Consider the following 14,923-nt stretch of genomic DNA (forward strand, 5'->3'; position numbering starts at 1 on the left):
AGATCGGCAGTCATAAATTAAAAGCTGTGTAAATTTCAGAAAATGTACTCTAGTTTGTAGACGCTATAACTTTTGCGCAAACCAAAAAATATACGCTTATTGACATTTTTTTTACTAAAGACATGTGGCTGAATAAATTTTGCCCTCAATGTATGACTAAAATTTAGTTTATTCGATTTTTCTTATAACAAAAAGAAGAAAATATCTTTTTTTTTCAAAATTTTCGCTCTTTTTTCATTTATATCGCAAAAAAAAAAAATCGCAGAGGCAATCAAATACCATCAAAAGAAAGCTCTATTTGTGGGAAGAAAAGGACGCAAATTTCGTTTGGGTGCAATATTGCATGACCGCGCAATTACCAGTTAAAGCAGCGCAGTGCGAAATTGCAAAAAGACCTCTGGTCCTTAAGGTGTTTATTGGTCCGGAACTGAAGTGGTTAAACCAGCCTCAATATATTGAGTGAGAAATGTCAACCCCTTCAGTAAATCAGCCTCTTAAAGTCAGAGGAAATCTTTACAAAGTGAGAGGAATAGACAGTTGTCACTGAAAAGATGTCCCTATTTACCTTCTCTTCTTTTTTGGTGTAAAATTTAAGTTAGACATATATTGTACTTTAAGCATTAATTCATATGTTTAACCTTGATAGACAGTATAGAAGATTCAGTCATTCCATGTTATTCAAAACTGGTTAACAGATAATACTTATACCCTAGAATAAAAATAATAATATGTATGGCTGGTGGGTCTGTTCAGCTCAGGGCTTTGAAAAAGTAATTGTAAATTATCAAGAAAGAAGAGAAAAGAAGAAAAAAAAATGCTTTCTACAACATTAAATATATGTCGCTTGCGGGGATGCACTGCAGGGCCCCACTAATTAATTAATATTGTTAATTTACATTTATATTTTACAACACTTTCATTATATATTATTATTATTTATATTAATTGTAGAATACATGCCAGGACTGCTTATGCTTATGTATTTCACATATACACTTTTCATAATTTAATATGATTATTATGTTTATATGTGTGCTGGTAGTTAAACATATGTTTTTTTCATTTTAGAAACAAAGAAGCTAATATATATATATATATATATATATATATATATATATATATATATATATATATATATATATATATATATATATATATATATATACAGTATATATTTGCGTGGGCGTAACATAAGGGGTTGCAGGGGTCACAATCTCAACCCCACCCCTAGCTTCAGGGGGTGCCTGCAGCCTCCCTGTCCTGTCATATTATCATATCCTCCACAAAGTCCAGCTTCAATCTGCCCTAGGGCCCCCACAGCCATGTTCCAATACTGGGCTTCCACTTTGCCTTCCACAGTCCACATCCCTCTGTTCTCATTAGCTGGGGAGAAGCTGTGAGACATTTCCTGAATGGAGAGGCGCATGGGATATGAACAGCCCATTATGGCACTTTATACTGCTCCTCCTCCGCAGGGCAGAAATCACATTCCTTTACAACACAGCCAGTCAGCCACAATCTTCACAGGGTGTATCTGCCTACTGCAACTACACCACCATTCCGACCAGAGAATTTCACAGGTCAGAACGGCAACATAAAAGCCAAGTCTGTGAAGGCTGACAGACTGTGTGTAAAGGACCTGCTAGAGCTTCCTGTCCTCTGATTCTCCAGCAGTGATCCCTGTCCTCTGATTCTTCAGCTGCGATCCCTGTCCTCTGATGTAAGGAGGATCTGTGAGAACTCAAAACTCTTAAGCCACTTTGAGTTTTTTGGTGTGTGGTGGGTGTGTCTGCATGCACGGTGGAAGTGGTGGGTATGTCAACTTTTGCATCGGGGCCCACAAGCTTCAAGCTACGCCTCTGTATAGCCTTCTTACAACAATCAGTCTGGGGAGTGAAAAGATAATACTGTAATCACATGATCTTTTAGTACCTGGGTTTTGCCTCCAGTGCTTTCTTGTACAGAAGACCTTGATAAAGATGTACTTGCAGCAAATCCTTTAAATGACCCACATAAAATATTACTCAGCCCAAATGCAATTAATTCCTGTAGTAGAAATGGTAATATGTTATTTTGTTATAATAATTTATTATTCATATTTTATGGTCACTCATGCAGTTCCAAGCACTCACTTTAAAGATACACATTTAATATCTAACCTGTTCAATAGCTTTTAGTATGCACAGTTTCCCTGAGGACTCCACATTTTGCACCTAAAGCGAACCTGTTCCCAGGTCATGCACACCAAAATATTTACATATAATAAACAACCAAAAAAAGCATATTAAAATGAGCCCTCATCCATCTCTGTACCTATAAGCATTGTGAGAAAATTCTCTATCTATTTCTATGACAGCAGATCTTAACAGGCTGCCAGCCTTCTATTCTAAACAACCAGCAGGTGTTTCTAAGCTGATAGCCAACATCCAACACAATCTATTTTGTGATCTTTGAGTCTTTTGGAGAGTACTTAACATTAAAGCAGTTAGAGATGTCAGAGATGGTTATTTTACTGCTTGCTATGAATTTATAAATAGTTTCATGTCTATACCAAGGGAACAGGTTCAGGTTAAAGTAGAATGGTGGCCAGGCTATGGACTTTTTATATATTTACATATTCCTACCTCCCAGTTTGAAACTTGAGAATGGAGAAGACAAGGAGTGATAGCACACCACAACAATGTGCATCACTCATTCATATTTATGTAGTGACCTTGGCTTAAATTGTACAGGTTAAATAGAGACTGAGTTTACACTGTACACAATCTGCAATCCTTGTACCCACAAAATACTCCCTAATTACTTTGCTGTGAGTTTCTCTAGCATAAACCTAAAGAATCAATAAAAAATCTATACACATATATACCATATTTGCCGGCGTATAAGACGACTGGGCGTATAAGACGACCCCCTATTTTTCCAGTGAAAACTTAGGTTTTGGGCTATACTCGCCGTATAAGACTACCCCCTTCCGAGGCAACACCATTAAAAAAAAACTTCAGACATAACATCAGATTTGATTTAAACACAGTCATTTTAATGAACCATCAAAAACATCAAAAAAAAACATCAAACTTAACATCAGATTTGAATTTAACACGGCCATTTTAATGAACCATCAGAAACATAAAAAAAAAACCATCAGATTTAACATCAGATTTGATTTAAACACGGTAATTTTAATGAAAATGGTTGACTTTCTGGTACTTAAAATCCTTCAAAATCCTCTTCATGTTCATCCTCTGACATCATAAGTTCATCAATGACATCTTGTGGTACATTCGTAAGACAATCATCATATGGATCCAATTCCACATCAGATGGTGTGGCTTCAGCTTCGGCTTCCTCTTCATCTTGCCACAAGTCATCGTCCTCCATACCATCCAATGAATTTGATATGCCACACTTCTTGAAAGACTTAATGACTTTTTCTGCATCAATATCATTCCAGGCTTTTATGACAAAGGTGCAAAATACATCCAACTGTGGAGCACGCATGTTTCCTCCTTTTGTGAATGACTTTTCGCCGCTAAGCATCCACTCATTCCACTGTTCTCGAATTCGATCTTTAAATGGCTTGTTTAGGCACACATCCAGTGGCTGTACCAACAATGTCAATCCTCCAAGAATAACCGCTGCATCTGTGTTTATACTTTTCAGCCTTTCCTTTGTGCTGGGAGTTAAATGAGCCCTGAACATATCCCACACCAGTAGGCTACGTTCTCGACGAAGTCCACCTGGTCGTCTACGCCATATATTTTCAAGCCATAGCTTTATCCCTTCTTCATCCATCCAGCCTTTTTCATTCACATGTACAAATACTCCAACGGGGAACTTTATTTTCTGCATTGTTTTTCTTTTGAAAATAATCATGGGTCTTAGTTTGGCACCATCAGCTGTACATGCTAGTACCACTGTAAAACTGGACTTCTCATGTCTGGTTGTTTTAATTAACACAGTTTTGGCACCTTTTGAATTGACGGTTTTATTTCCAACCATATTGAAATTCATAGGAGTTTCATCCATATTTCCAATCTGACTTAACGCATAGCCATGTTTCTTGCGCTGCTCTATGACATATCGATGGAAATTGCTTACTTTGCCATCGAGATCTGCAGGTCATTTTTGTGCAATTTTGGTCTTTTGCCTCAGTACCAAATCATGCCTTTCCAAGAACCTAGAACACCAGGATATAGTGGCCTTAAATCCTTTGCTGTGATCTGGGTTAGATTTGGCCCACTGAAGTGCAAAGATCCGTATGCTGCTTCGTGTCACTACAAAACCATTGAAACGATGCTCATGCACCATGTCTGCTACATGCTTCTCGAGTTCTGGCCAATGTGGGGTGCCTCTTCTTAATGCACACTTAGCCCTTGGCATACTCTTTAATGCATCTTCCTTTGCTTTCCAGTATCGGACCATCTTTTCCGTTACTCCATATTGTCTTGCAGCAGCGCAGTTATTATTTTCCTTGGCAAAGTTTACAACTTTGAGCTTGAAACTGGCTTCATGTTTCCTTCTCCTTGCTGGAGCCATGCTGGGGCCCTGTCTATCAGCCATTTCCCACTACAGGAAATCTAAAATCTGTCAGGTATTGTAATCTGTCAGGTATTACGCTATCACTTTTATGTAATCAAAAAGGAAACTGGTGAACTGCAAGTCCCAGAGATCCCACAATTGATAACGTACCGGTAAGTAGCAACAATGACTCCTCTCCTCCAAAGCACCATAAATCATACCAGTATTTTATATGAAGGGGAGATCTGGAGCTGGATGTGCAGTACAGGATGTTGGCTACCAGTACACAAAGTACCGTATATGATGCTTTGTTACGATATGTACAGTAGAGCCAGGTACTCACAGTATATATGGTAATGCTTTGTAATATACCGTAACAGTAGCGACAGGAAGACACAGTATATGATGCTTTGTTGCTAGGTACAGTACGGTATACGGTATATAAAGCTTTGTTAGTAGGTACAGTACGGTACGGTATATATGATGCTCTGTTGCTTTGTTAGTAGGTACAGTACGGTACGGTATATATGATGCTTTGTTGGTTTGTTAGGTACAGTACGGTACGGTATATATGATGCTTGTTGCTTTGTTAGGTACAGTACGGTACGGTATATATGATGCTTTTTTGCCTTGTTAGTAGGTACAGTACGGTACGGTATATATGATGCTTTGTTGCTTTGTTAGTAGGTACAGTATGGTATATATGATGCTTTGTTAGTAGGTACAGTATCATATACTGTACCATATACTGTATATGATGCTTTGTTAGTAGGTACAGTATTATGATGGTTACTGCAAGCTTGCCAAGTTGTCACTTCCTCACTGGTAAAAGGTTAGGTTACTGATAGGGCTTTTAAATCACAGGAAGAAGTGTACCATACAGTATACCGGTATTATTTTGTATATCCGAATACAGTGTGAATACTGAGCCAATCACGGCAGGCAATGCATTTTACTATCTCTTGGATGGATGCAAAGCCTGCTCGGATTGGCAGAGGCTGTGACATCATCAGCCCGCGCCGCTCCGACTCATGCCTGCTCGGATTGGAGAAACAACCTGCCAATCCGAGCAAGCTTAACAGGCACTGCATCAGCAAAACAGTGCATCGCCCGCCAGGATTGGCTCAGCGGCGCACAGTGTATGGATACAGCGCACCCGGCGGCCTCTTCACCCGGTCCCGGAAACCGGACTGTTTATACTTCACTCTAGCGGCCTCTACCCCATTTACGGAGCAGGTACACATGCCTTGCAGCCTCTGCACTCGGCGTATAAGACGACCCCCGGTTTTTGGCTGTGTAATTGGGGTGTAAAAGGTCGTCTTATACGCCGGCAAATACGGTAGTAAAACCTATTCAGACCAAAGTTCCAAACAGAACTAACTATCAACAATGGCCATTTTTTCCTTCCATTGATTTCAGAGAATTTTTGATCACCGGGCTGAGGCGGGAGAAGGTGGTGTGTGAGATATAACAACACCAATAAAATTTATCTGATGAGGGGGATTGTCTTGGTTCCCTTATCGGAGTATCCACACTAACTGAATCAGGAGAGATTTGTAAAGTGCTTTTAATTAACTCTCATTAGGGTAAGTGCATGACTGAAGGGGGCGACACAGAGCACAAGGTTCCTCTTACAAGATTGTGGTGTGGTGAACCTGTTTTAAGGAATTTTTCTTCAGTTTCTGGGAGTTTTGTGGAGCACTACTCTACACCTTAAGAATCACCTATCTTTGGGACCTCATGAACTTTTTCTCATTGCTTTTATATTCTCTATTTATGTAATATTTTGAGTAGGGCTGTTAATATAGTAGTTCTGCTTGGGACTTTGGTCTGAATAGGTTTTACTATATATGTGTATAGATATGCTAATAGATTATAACAGCAGCTTTATTAGGAAGTCATCCATTGAGCACTTGGATTGGTGATATATATATTGGTATATTTTATCAGTGATATTTGCATTTTTTTAATCAATAAAAAATGAAATAATAAAACCAAATAAAAACAAAGAACTAAGACTTTGTCTAAGCTTACCTTAAAGTGGAACTTCACTCTCTCAGTCAACATTGACTATTTTAAATCCTTATGCTGTTAGTATTAGTAAATAGTATTAGTAAAGCATTTTTTCAGGGCAGATGGATTCATGGAAGTAAATGCTACAATACATGAATTATCTGCCCTTACTCAAAATGGCCACAGCCAGAAATGCTAGGGGGGTGTTTTTTAAAGTGATTTCACAGCGAAATAAAGCATGGATACATGAATGGATGGGTGAGTTTGCTTTGGATATTAAAAATAAATTAAATAGCATTTTTGGCTTGCGGTGCTCAGAAGCAGTGCAGTTCCACTTTAAAGAAATTATTTAAAATAGTTGCAAACTACAAAGCAACTAGCAACTGCTGAGACAGTAAACACGTTAGTTAGGAGTCAGGACTATATAACATTCTACATAGAATATAGATTGGGCATTGTGCAGCAGTCATGTTTGTACCATAGGGCCACTTACATTGCTGCATGGTGGATGGAAAACATTTCCCATTATCAGTTCTAGGAAAAATAGGCACGTGGTTAGAAGGAGAAAAATTCCTTGGGGTTAGTGGTCCCAAAAAATTCTCTGAAATCAATGGAAGGAAAAAATGGCCATTGTTGATGGTTAGGGGAAGAAAAGGAGGAGTAAAAATACCCAGAGTTAGTGGTCAGCAGAAGGAGAAGAACACCCACAGTCAGTAGACAGTGATAGATAAAAATATCGAAGTCAGTGGAGCAAGTAAGGGTGCGGATAGTAACATTGATGTTCACTGGGGGGACCAATAAATAATTAATAAATATATAATATACTGTATATCCATATGTATTCATGAGTGTGATAGGACTGCTTTAATCTGACAAATAAATGTTGGGCTCCAACATTTCTTACCTGATTTCCATTAATGTTATAGTTATGCTTGATTGCATAAACCTTAGCAACAGAAAAGGCCACAGCAAATCCAACGATAGCAATAGAGAAAGAATTGGCAATGCAAGCTTGAAAAACAGCTATACTGGGTGCTTCAGGTGTCTGATAGCTGTGAAGAGAAGTGACCATTATTAGCATACCATTGTACTTCTAGGGTTTCTTGCACACTGGACGTTTTTACAGCTGCTCTTAGGGGTGTCTGGCTTTTTTTTCTGCCTATAAATTCCCCTGCATGCTAGTCTATGTGTCCATGTACACATAGGCTTTTAGCAGCATTTAGTGTCAGGAGAGTTTAGAGGCAATAATAACCCACTGCCAGTGCATTCAGAAGCAGCAGAGGTTGGGCAGAAAAAACTCTTATAAACACATGTAAATGCATCTAAACACACATTAATGCTAGGTGCATTTAGGGCTTGAAGGTTAATTAATTTCTATGGCCAAATAAATGATTTATTCTTGCCAATTAAATTAATTTACTCCCAAGCGCTTGGCACCTGTAAAAGTATTTCAGGTGAGTTTCTTCCAAAGTAAATTAGGAAATTACAGCTTGAACAATATTGGAAACTTTGGGCAACTGCTTCAGTTGGCCATTGGGCTACCTATCAAGTCTATCAGATCGGAAGTTCAAGGCCACTTTAAAGAGTTTGTCCAGCAGATTGACAATGCTGCTGATACTAGCAGAGCAGCAGCTCAGTGGCACCATCCTTTAACAAGAAATGTTGTTACTAGCAGGATCTCCAGTTAAGAAGCTTTCCAACAGTTTAGCATGAAACAATTTGCTTATAAAAACTGTGAGATATGATGCCAGGCATACTGAAAAATAAATGTAGGGTTTACAGGTACTTACATTGTTCTCTAATAGATTACCTTAGTGTAGTCATATAAGACATAACAGTCTGTTTCTGAATAGAAATGTTTCTTAAAAGTGAAGATGAAGTAACAAAAAAATCGGAACAGTGGCTAGCATTGCATAACAAGTACCCCCACTTCCCTGCACAAAAACACTTTTCCTTTTTAGCACTCCCTGTTCCCATAAACTGGGACCTTTTAGAATTCAAACAGTGACATACCTTCAATGATTGAGAGCCCTATACTGACCTCTGCTGCCTCATAGCCATTGCTATTGCCTAGAAAAGCCACCCATCACTATGATTGGCTAACACTAGGGCTTAGGAGGTTGGAGAGACTGGGGTCAAGCTTAGAAATAAAAAGTTGGAAGTGCTGAAAAGGAAAACTATTCAGGGAGTTCTAAATTGTCTGTTATGTGGTGTCAGGATTGGATCAGGTAGTTTCATTTTAAATTCAGTTATACTTTTATTATTTTTAAAAATTACCCTGGTGCCCAACCTACAGCTGCATGGGGCTCTTTAGTATATGATGTGGGACCCTCGTACCTCAGCAGCCTGTAGTGGGAACATTGATTAGGGCAGTGATGGCAAACCTTGGCACCCCAGATGTTTTGGAACTACAGTACATTTCCCATGATGCTCATGCACTCTGCAGTGTAGTGGAGCATCATGGGAAAAGTAGTTCCAAAACATCTGGGGTGCCAAGGTTCGCCATCACTGGATTAGGGTAATAACATTGATCTCTACTAGCCTTATGTAGCATGTTCCCAGTTTAGTATTGTCTTCTGCAGCATATCCCCAGCCAAAAAATGTAGCATGTCCACGCTTTCTGACACTCATTTCCTGTATTAGGTCTGCAATTTCTGACAGTCCTCTCAAGCATTACATATATTGGACATTATGTGCGGAGCCTTATTTGAGGACCCCTTAGCTCAAAAGTTGACAATCACTTATAGTGGTTAAGTTTATAGTATACCTTTGTATTATTTATGGGGTGGATGTGAACCACATAAACACACTCCACAAGACTTACAACATGAAATGGACTTGAAGTGTGCCCTGGTCTGCTGGTCGATATACCAAAAAAGGGGGCATTCCCAAGATAAGTAATACATGTTTGTGGAGATAAATCAATTGAGAAATGCCATGAAAAAGGGAATAGGAGTTAGGGTATCACGCACAGGAACCGACAAAGACCACAGATGAGTGGGCTGCTTCAATACCCCCCGGACTCCTCCCATAAATTCAGGCCCCCATACTGGCCTTCTTATTTATGGTTGAAGCCCTTTAACCAGGATGGGTGTGAACCACATACAAATGCCACAAGACTTACAACATGAAATAGGCCTGAAGTATGCTCTGGTCTGCTGGTCAGTATATAAAAACAGGGGGCAAAAACATTCAGGTAGGGGTTTAGTGTTATTTACTGAGCAAGTTTGGTAAATGCTTGCAACATTTCTACCTGAGGATTTGGAATGTACTGGGCAAAGCAGGCGGATTACCATCTGCCTAATATCTTGATTATATGGTCTGGAACCCCGTGATGGGATGCGGCCGAGGCTACTCCAATTCGGAAGGAGTGTCCAGAGTACCAACTGGGGTCGAGGCCTAAGTTACACTGGAGGATCCTGACACGCTTGATGAACTGGCAGCCACTCAATGGGTTGGTCAGGAAAGGTAGCAGGGCACTAGAGTTTGACTGGCTGGGTAGGAGCAACAGTAGGCGGTCGAGTATTGTTACTGAGCACCAGATGTTTTTTGTCTTGAATAGATGGATGTTGACCCTGGGGACAGATTGCTGAGTTTTGGATACTGTGAGATGGAGAATGAAAGGATCTTGGAAGCGAGCCAGGTGATGTCTACACAGTACCTGGCCGACAGAGCTTCTACAGGTAAACTTGCTAGGCTGCAAAAAAAATAGTAGGCTAGGTAGATGGCCCCTTGAATGACCAAGCAGGGAAGAAAGCCAAATAGGGAACGAGAGAGGATAGGCGACATGTCTCTGAAGATGGTACTCATGATAGGCAAGTGTTTGGAGTTGGCTATGAGCTGCTGTTCCTGAATGCTGCATAGGATGGCTTGGATCGCATGGGCTGCGAACATGGATGGTTTTGCGGGATCCTGTAAGGGCAGGAAGTGCTGGATGCCAGCTAAGTATAGTCTGATGGTGTTGTCTGATAGAGCCAATTGGGTGTGGCAGTATGAAATGAAAGCTAGTACGTGCTCAGTGCCTGGTGACATTCCCCTTGGGCAGGATGCCAGAAACTTGCAGAAGGCGTTCCAAGCTGTGTGGTAAGCCTTGAGTGTGTTGTGAGATAAGGATTGATTGATGAGCTGGGTCGTGCTGTGAAGGTGCTGCTTTAATCCAATGTCAGCTGAGACCAAGGTTTCTGCTGAAAAAATAAAATTAAGTTAAAATGGCACAGTGCGTCTGCTGTGACATCGCATTTGCCCGGAATGTATGTGCAGTGCACACTGAATTGATGCTGCAGGAATAATTTTACCAGCCTGAGTAGGAAGGACATAATGGGGTGCGACTTGGACCTGCCCTTGTTAATGATATTACCCATGGCCTGGTTGTCGTGGCGAGGGCCACCGTTAATCCGGTCCAGATATGGCCCCAGATCTGAGCGGCTGCCACGATCGGGTATAGTTTGAACAACGTGGAAGACTGTATGAAACCAGGGATTAGTAGTATCTCTAGAGGCAATGGCCCTGCAAACCAATGATGGCCAAAAATTGCAGTGAAGCCTGTGGAGGCTGCGGCTGTGGCATCCATTACTACCTGCGCTGATAGAGGTGATACTGATGGTATAAACATAGATATACCATTCCAACTAGTAAGGAACTCATCCCACATAGACAAATCCCCTACTGCTACTGTGTCTAGACTAAGGATTTGATCGGAGTCCTGTGTCTGAGAGAGGAAGACCAAGAGGCGCAAAATAAAAGATCATCCATGGGGAATAATTCCCATTGCGAAGTTGAGCATCCCTAAGAGGGATTGAAGCTGTTTCTTAGTATGCCCCTTTGCATTGATAAAGCCATGAAGAACCGACCTGATATGGGTCAGTTTGTCGGTGGGCAGGCTGGCATGCATGGAGCGAATGTCAAGGTTGATCCCAAGGAAGATGATAGAGTGTGCTGGGCCTTCCACTTTGTGTTCTGCTATGGGCACATTGAGATTCCCAAACACCACTCATAAAATATCTAGTTCTACCGGGCTGCTGTTCAATTAGTAAGAAGTCATATAGATAATGAACGACCTTCTGGCACTGGGCTTGCTGCGACAGGATCCAAGTGAGTGACTGTGTGAAGGTGTCAAAGAGCCACGGCTGCTTTTAGAGCTGAAGGTCAATTTAGGGGCAAAGTAATATGATTCTTTACATTTAATGCTGTGCCAGCACCAGATGGATGGTTGGATGGGTAGAAGCTTAAATGCGTCTGATATGTCGGCTTTAGAGAGCCAGGCACCTGTGCCTATTTTGATAATGGCCTGAATCGCCATGTCGACTGAAGCATATTTCAGGGAGAATTCCTCTGAAGGAATTAAGGAATTCAAACTCAGGATGTTGGAAGAATGAGACGCGGACAGGTCGTACACCAAACTAAGTTTATTGGAAAACTTGCCCTTGACAGATAGTGAAAGGGGGCTTTGCGAAGGATGCAATGATGAAGCCTCGGTCAAGTTCGGCCTGTAACAGATGGTCTATGGCCCGTTCGTCGATGGCCACTGAGCGGAGATTCTTGCTCTCGTGAGTCGTATGGGGTAGTGTGATGAGGCCGGTATGGAATCCTACTGTAAATCCTTAGATAAGGAAGGCGGACAGTGAGGGAGTGGGGTGTGAGGTGAGGTAAAAGCCATAGGACATCCAGCCATAGGACATCTACTCAGCCTAGTCAGGATGTTGTTTGCTACTTGATCTCGCATAGGGTTTTAGGATGTACCCTATGACATATGGCACAGCTATGGAGCAGCCGGCATTGGCTGTAATTGCACGACCTGAAATTAAAGTTATTGCAGATGGATGCTCCCCCTACTGACAGAATGGGGCGCCCCAATTTATCCAATGGGGCGACTGAGCTGGGGCCGGCAAGCCCTAACCGGTACTGGAGATGGAGAGGAAATTGAAAGGGCGCTTAACTGCTATGTTGGAGGACTGGCAGACAGCACAGAGTGGGGAGTGTAGGCCGATAAAGTGACAGCAGAACAACTCTGTGTCAATGAGGCTCCAATCCGTGCCTGCTTGGAACTGTGAGAGCCTGGCTGCCACTTTGGCCGAAAATGAATGGTGGTAATCATAAAATGAGAAACCCCATATTTATAGCCCAGCTTCAACATAGTGTGGAAATATAAGTCCAGCCCTTCCCTCCTGCTGGGACTGGCTGAGCACAGGACATCTCTCACCATCCCAAAGGTCAACGCAAACTCTGTAATAGTTAGTTTGAGGTTGAGCCTGGGGCCTTTGGCCTTGAGGGCCACTGAGACATCCCCCCGGGTATATGATTTATTCTCTGCCAGGTCATGGACCGAAATGAGGAGGGAAGCTAGGTTGACATCCTTGCCATCCTTCCTGATGCTGGTTGGGACCAGGTACGCGGGGAAGATAGTGGAACTCCTCCCTGTTGTACCTGCTGGAGAAGGAGCCAGGATGGTACTGCGATTGGGTCAGGGATGGCCGCTTCCAAGAACGTCACTCTGGCTTGGACGTCAGTGAATGCATTGGACAATGATGACACCATGGCCTGAGAAATGGCTGAGGATATGGACTGAAGAGACGCCTGCTGGGTACTGGGCCCGGCTGTCACTGGCAGTGAGAAGAGGAGCCTGAAGAGCTCGGCTTTCCTGGCTGTAGTGGGGTAGGGCACGCCCCTGCGCTTTAGTTCTGCTGTTAACTTGGGACTGTTAACTGAGGGACTGCACGCTGCTCTGAAACCAGAGACGGCGACAGAGGGGCAGATGTGAGGTCTTTGCTGCTGGCCTGTAACATGGCTCTAGCTGATTTGTGCCCTAGTTGTGAAGTCTTGTTTTTGAGGTCAAAGACTCAGTCGACTGGAACCTATAGTGGGGGGCGACATAGAATTCCATTTTTTTTAGTTTTTAATGTCTTCTATATGTATTTATCTATCTTTTTTTTTTTTACCTGGGGGAATAATGTCCAACCGGGTGCAGGATGGAACTACCTGAACTCGACTGACCTAGAGGAGAAATGACAGACGGACAATGGTGAGTGGCTCAATTATATGCCATTTGGAGATGAATGAGTGGCAGAATCGTGCGACTTTGAGATGCACTTGTAATGACTGCAAGGGAAAATTTTATCGAGAAGGCGAGCGATGGTTAAATCGAACAAATTGAGACCATAAATGGAATTCGAAGGAAAAATTACTTTGAGAACAGTTGGCCTGAAAGCTATGTGGGCTGATGTGCTGTGGTTGCGACTGGTGTCGAACTGGACTGTAGGGTGAGCCATACTGTGGGGTGTCCGTCAATGATGAGTCATAACATACAGCAATCTGCAATTAAAGTTAATCGCTGTGCCGCTGAAGTGACCGGCATCGAACTGAACTGTAGAGTGCATGAGATATAAAAAGAAACAAAAAATGCACGAATGAAGCGACACGAAGCGAGTGCCATATTTAAGGAGAACATGACAGACAATACAATATGTGAATCAAAGTGCTGCTAAGCGACTGGATTCGGAACAGAGTGTGGGGTATATGAAATGTAATAACCAAATTGATTGCCATGGCAGAGGGATGAACCGGTGTGCCAAAATTGGGGCTGACAGCGAACCGGACTGTGAAGCATGGGATGAAATGAGAGCATGGAATGATTATGAGGTGAAATGACTAACACAAGTTGACACGAAATGGTGCGTTGCTGGTGCGACTGGATTTGAATCGGAGTGTAGGGTATGTGGTATGAATGGAATGATTGCCATTAAAGAGGCAGGAATCGGTGTGCCGCCATTGCGACTGACAGCAAACCGCACTATGAACATGGAATGGGAAGAAACTAAATGACCAACACGAGCCGACATGAATCGGTGTGTTGCAGATGCAACTGGGTTTGAATCCGAGTGAAGGGTATGCAAAATGTAATCAATGAAATTATTTCCCATGACAGAGGCACGAATCGGTGTGCCGCAATTTGCGACTGACAAGGAACACCGAACTGTGGAGCATGGGGTTGTATGAGATGGAATGACTACAACGAGCTGTCATGAATCGGTGCATCGCAGATGTGACTGGATTCAAATTGGAGTGAAGGGTATGTGAAATGTTATGAAATAATTGATTTGCCATGACATAGGCACAAATGTGTGTGCCACGATTGCGACTGAAAATGAATCGGGCTGTGGAGCATGGAATGAGATGGAATGACTGCAAATAAGCCAACACGGATCGGTGAGTCGCTGATGCGACTGGATTCGGAATGGCCTGGGGGGTATGCAAACTAAAATAACTGAAGTGATAGACAGTGTTTAAGTGAAAAAGGGCCGACTTAGTAGCACGTGACAACAAAGAGCAAGAATGTATGAATGAAATGGCTCTGGGTTTGTGCTTGACAAACTGAGCCACGAGTTTGTGGTTTGCA

General features: G+C 42.1%; 1 protein-coding gene across 1 annotated transcript in view; it reads right to left on the reverse strand.

Annotated features, from left to right (window-relative positions):
- LOC143963622 (chloride anion exchanger-like) overlaps positions 1–14,923 on the reverse strand; it is a 129,012-nt gene that overhangs the window by 47,819 nt on the left and 66,270 nt on the right. The window contains exons 9-10 of the mRNA XM_077473307.1: positions 7,436–7,583; positions 1,933–2,046 (exon numbers count right to left, since the gene is read on the reverse strand). Of these exons, the coding sequence (XP_077329433.1) occupies positions 1,933–2,046; positions 7,436–7,583 (262 nt within the window). The remainder of the gene's footprint in view (positions 1–1,932; positions 2,047–7,435; positions 7,584–14,923) is intronic.

Source organism: Lithobates pipiens, unplaced genomic scaffold (genome assembly GCF_037356315.1).
Source record: "Lithobates pipiens isolate NorthernLeopardFrog02 unplaced genomic scaffold, aLitPip1_a1.2 Scaffold_8, whole genome shotgun sequence".
NCBI lineage: Eukaryota > Metazoa > Chordata > Amphibia > Anura > Ranidae > Lithobates > Lithobates pipiens.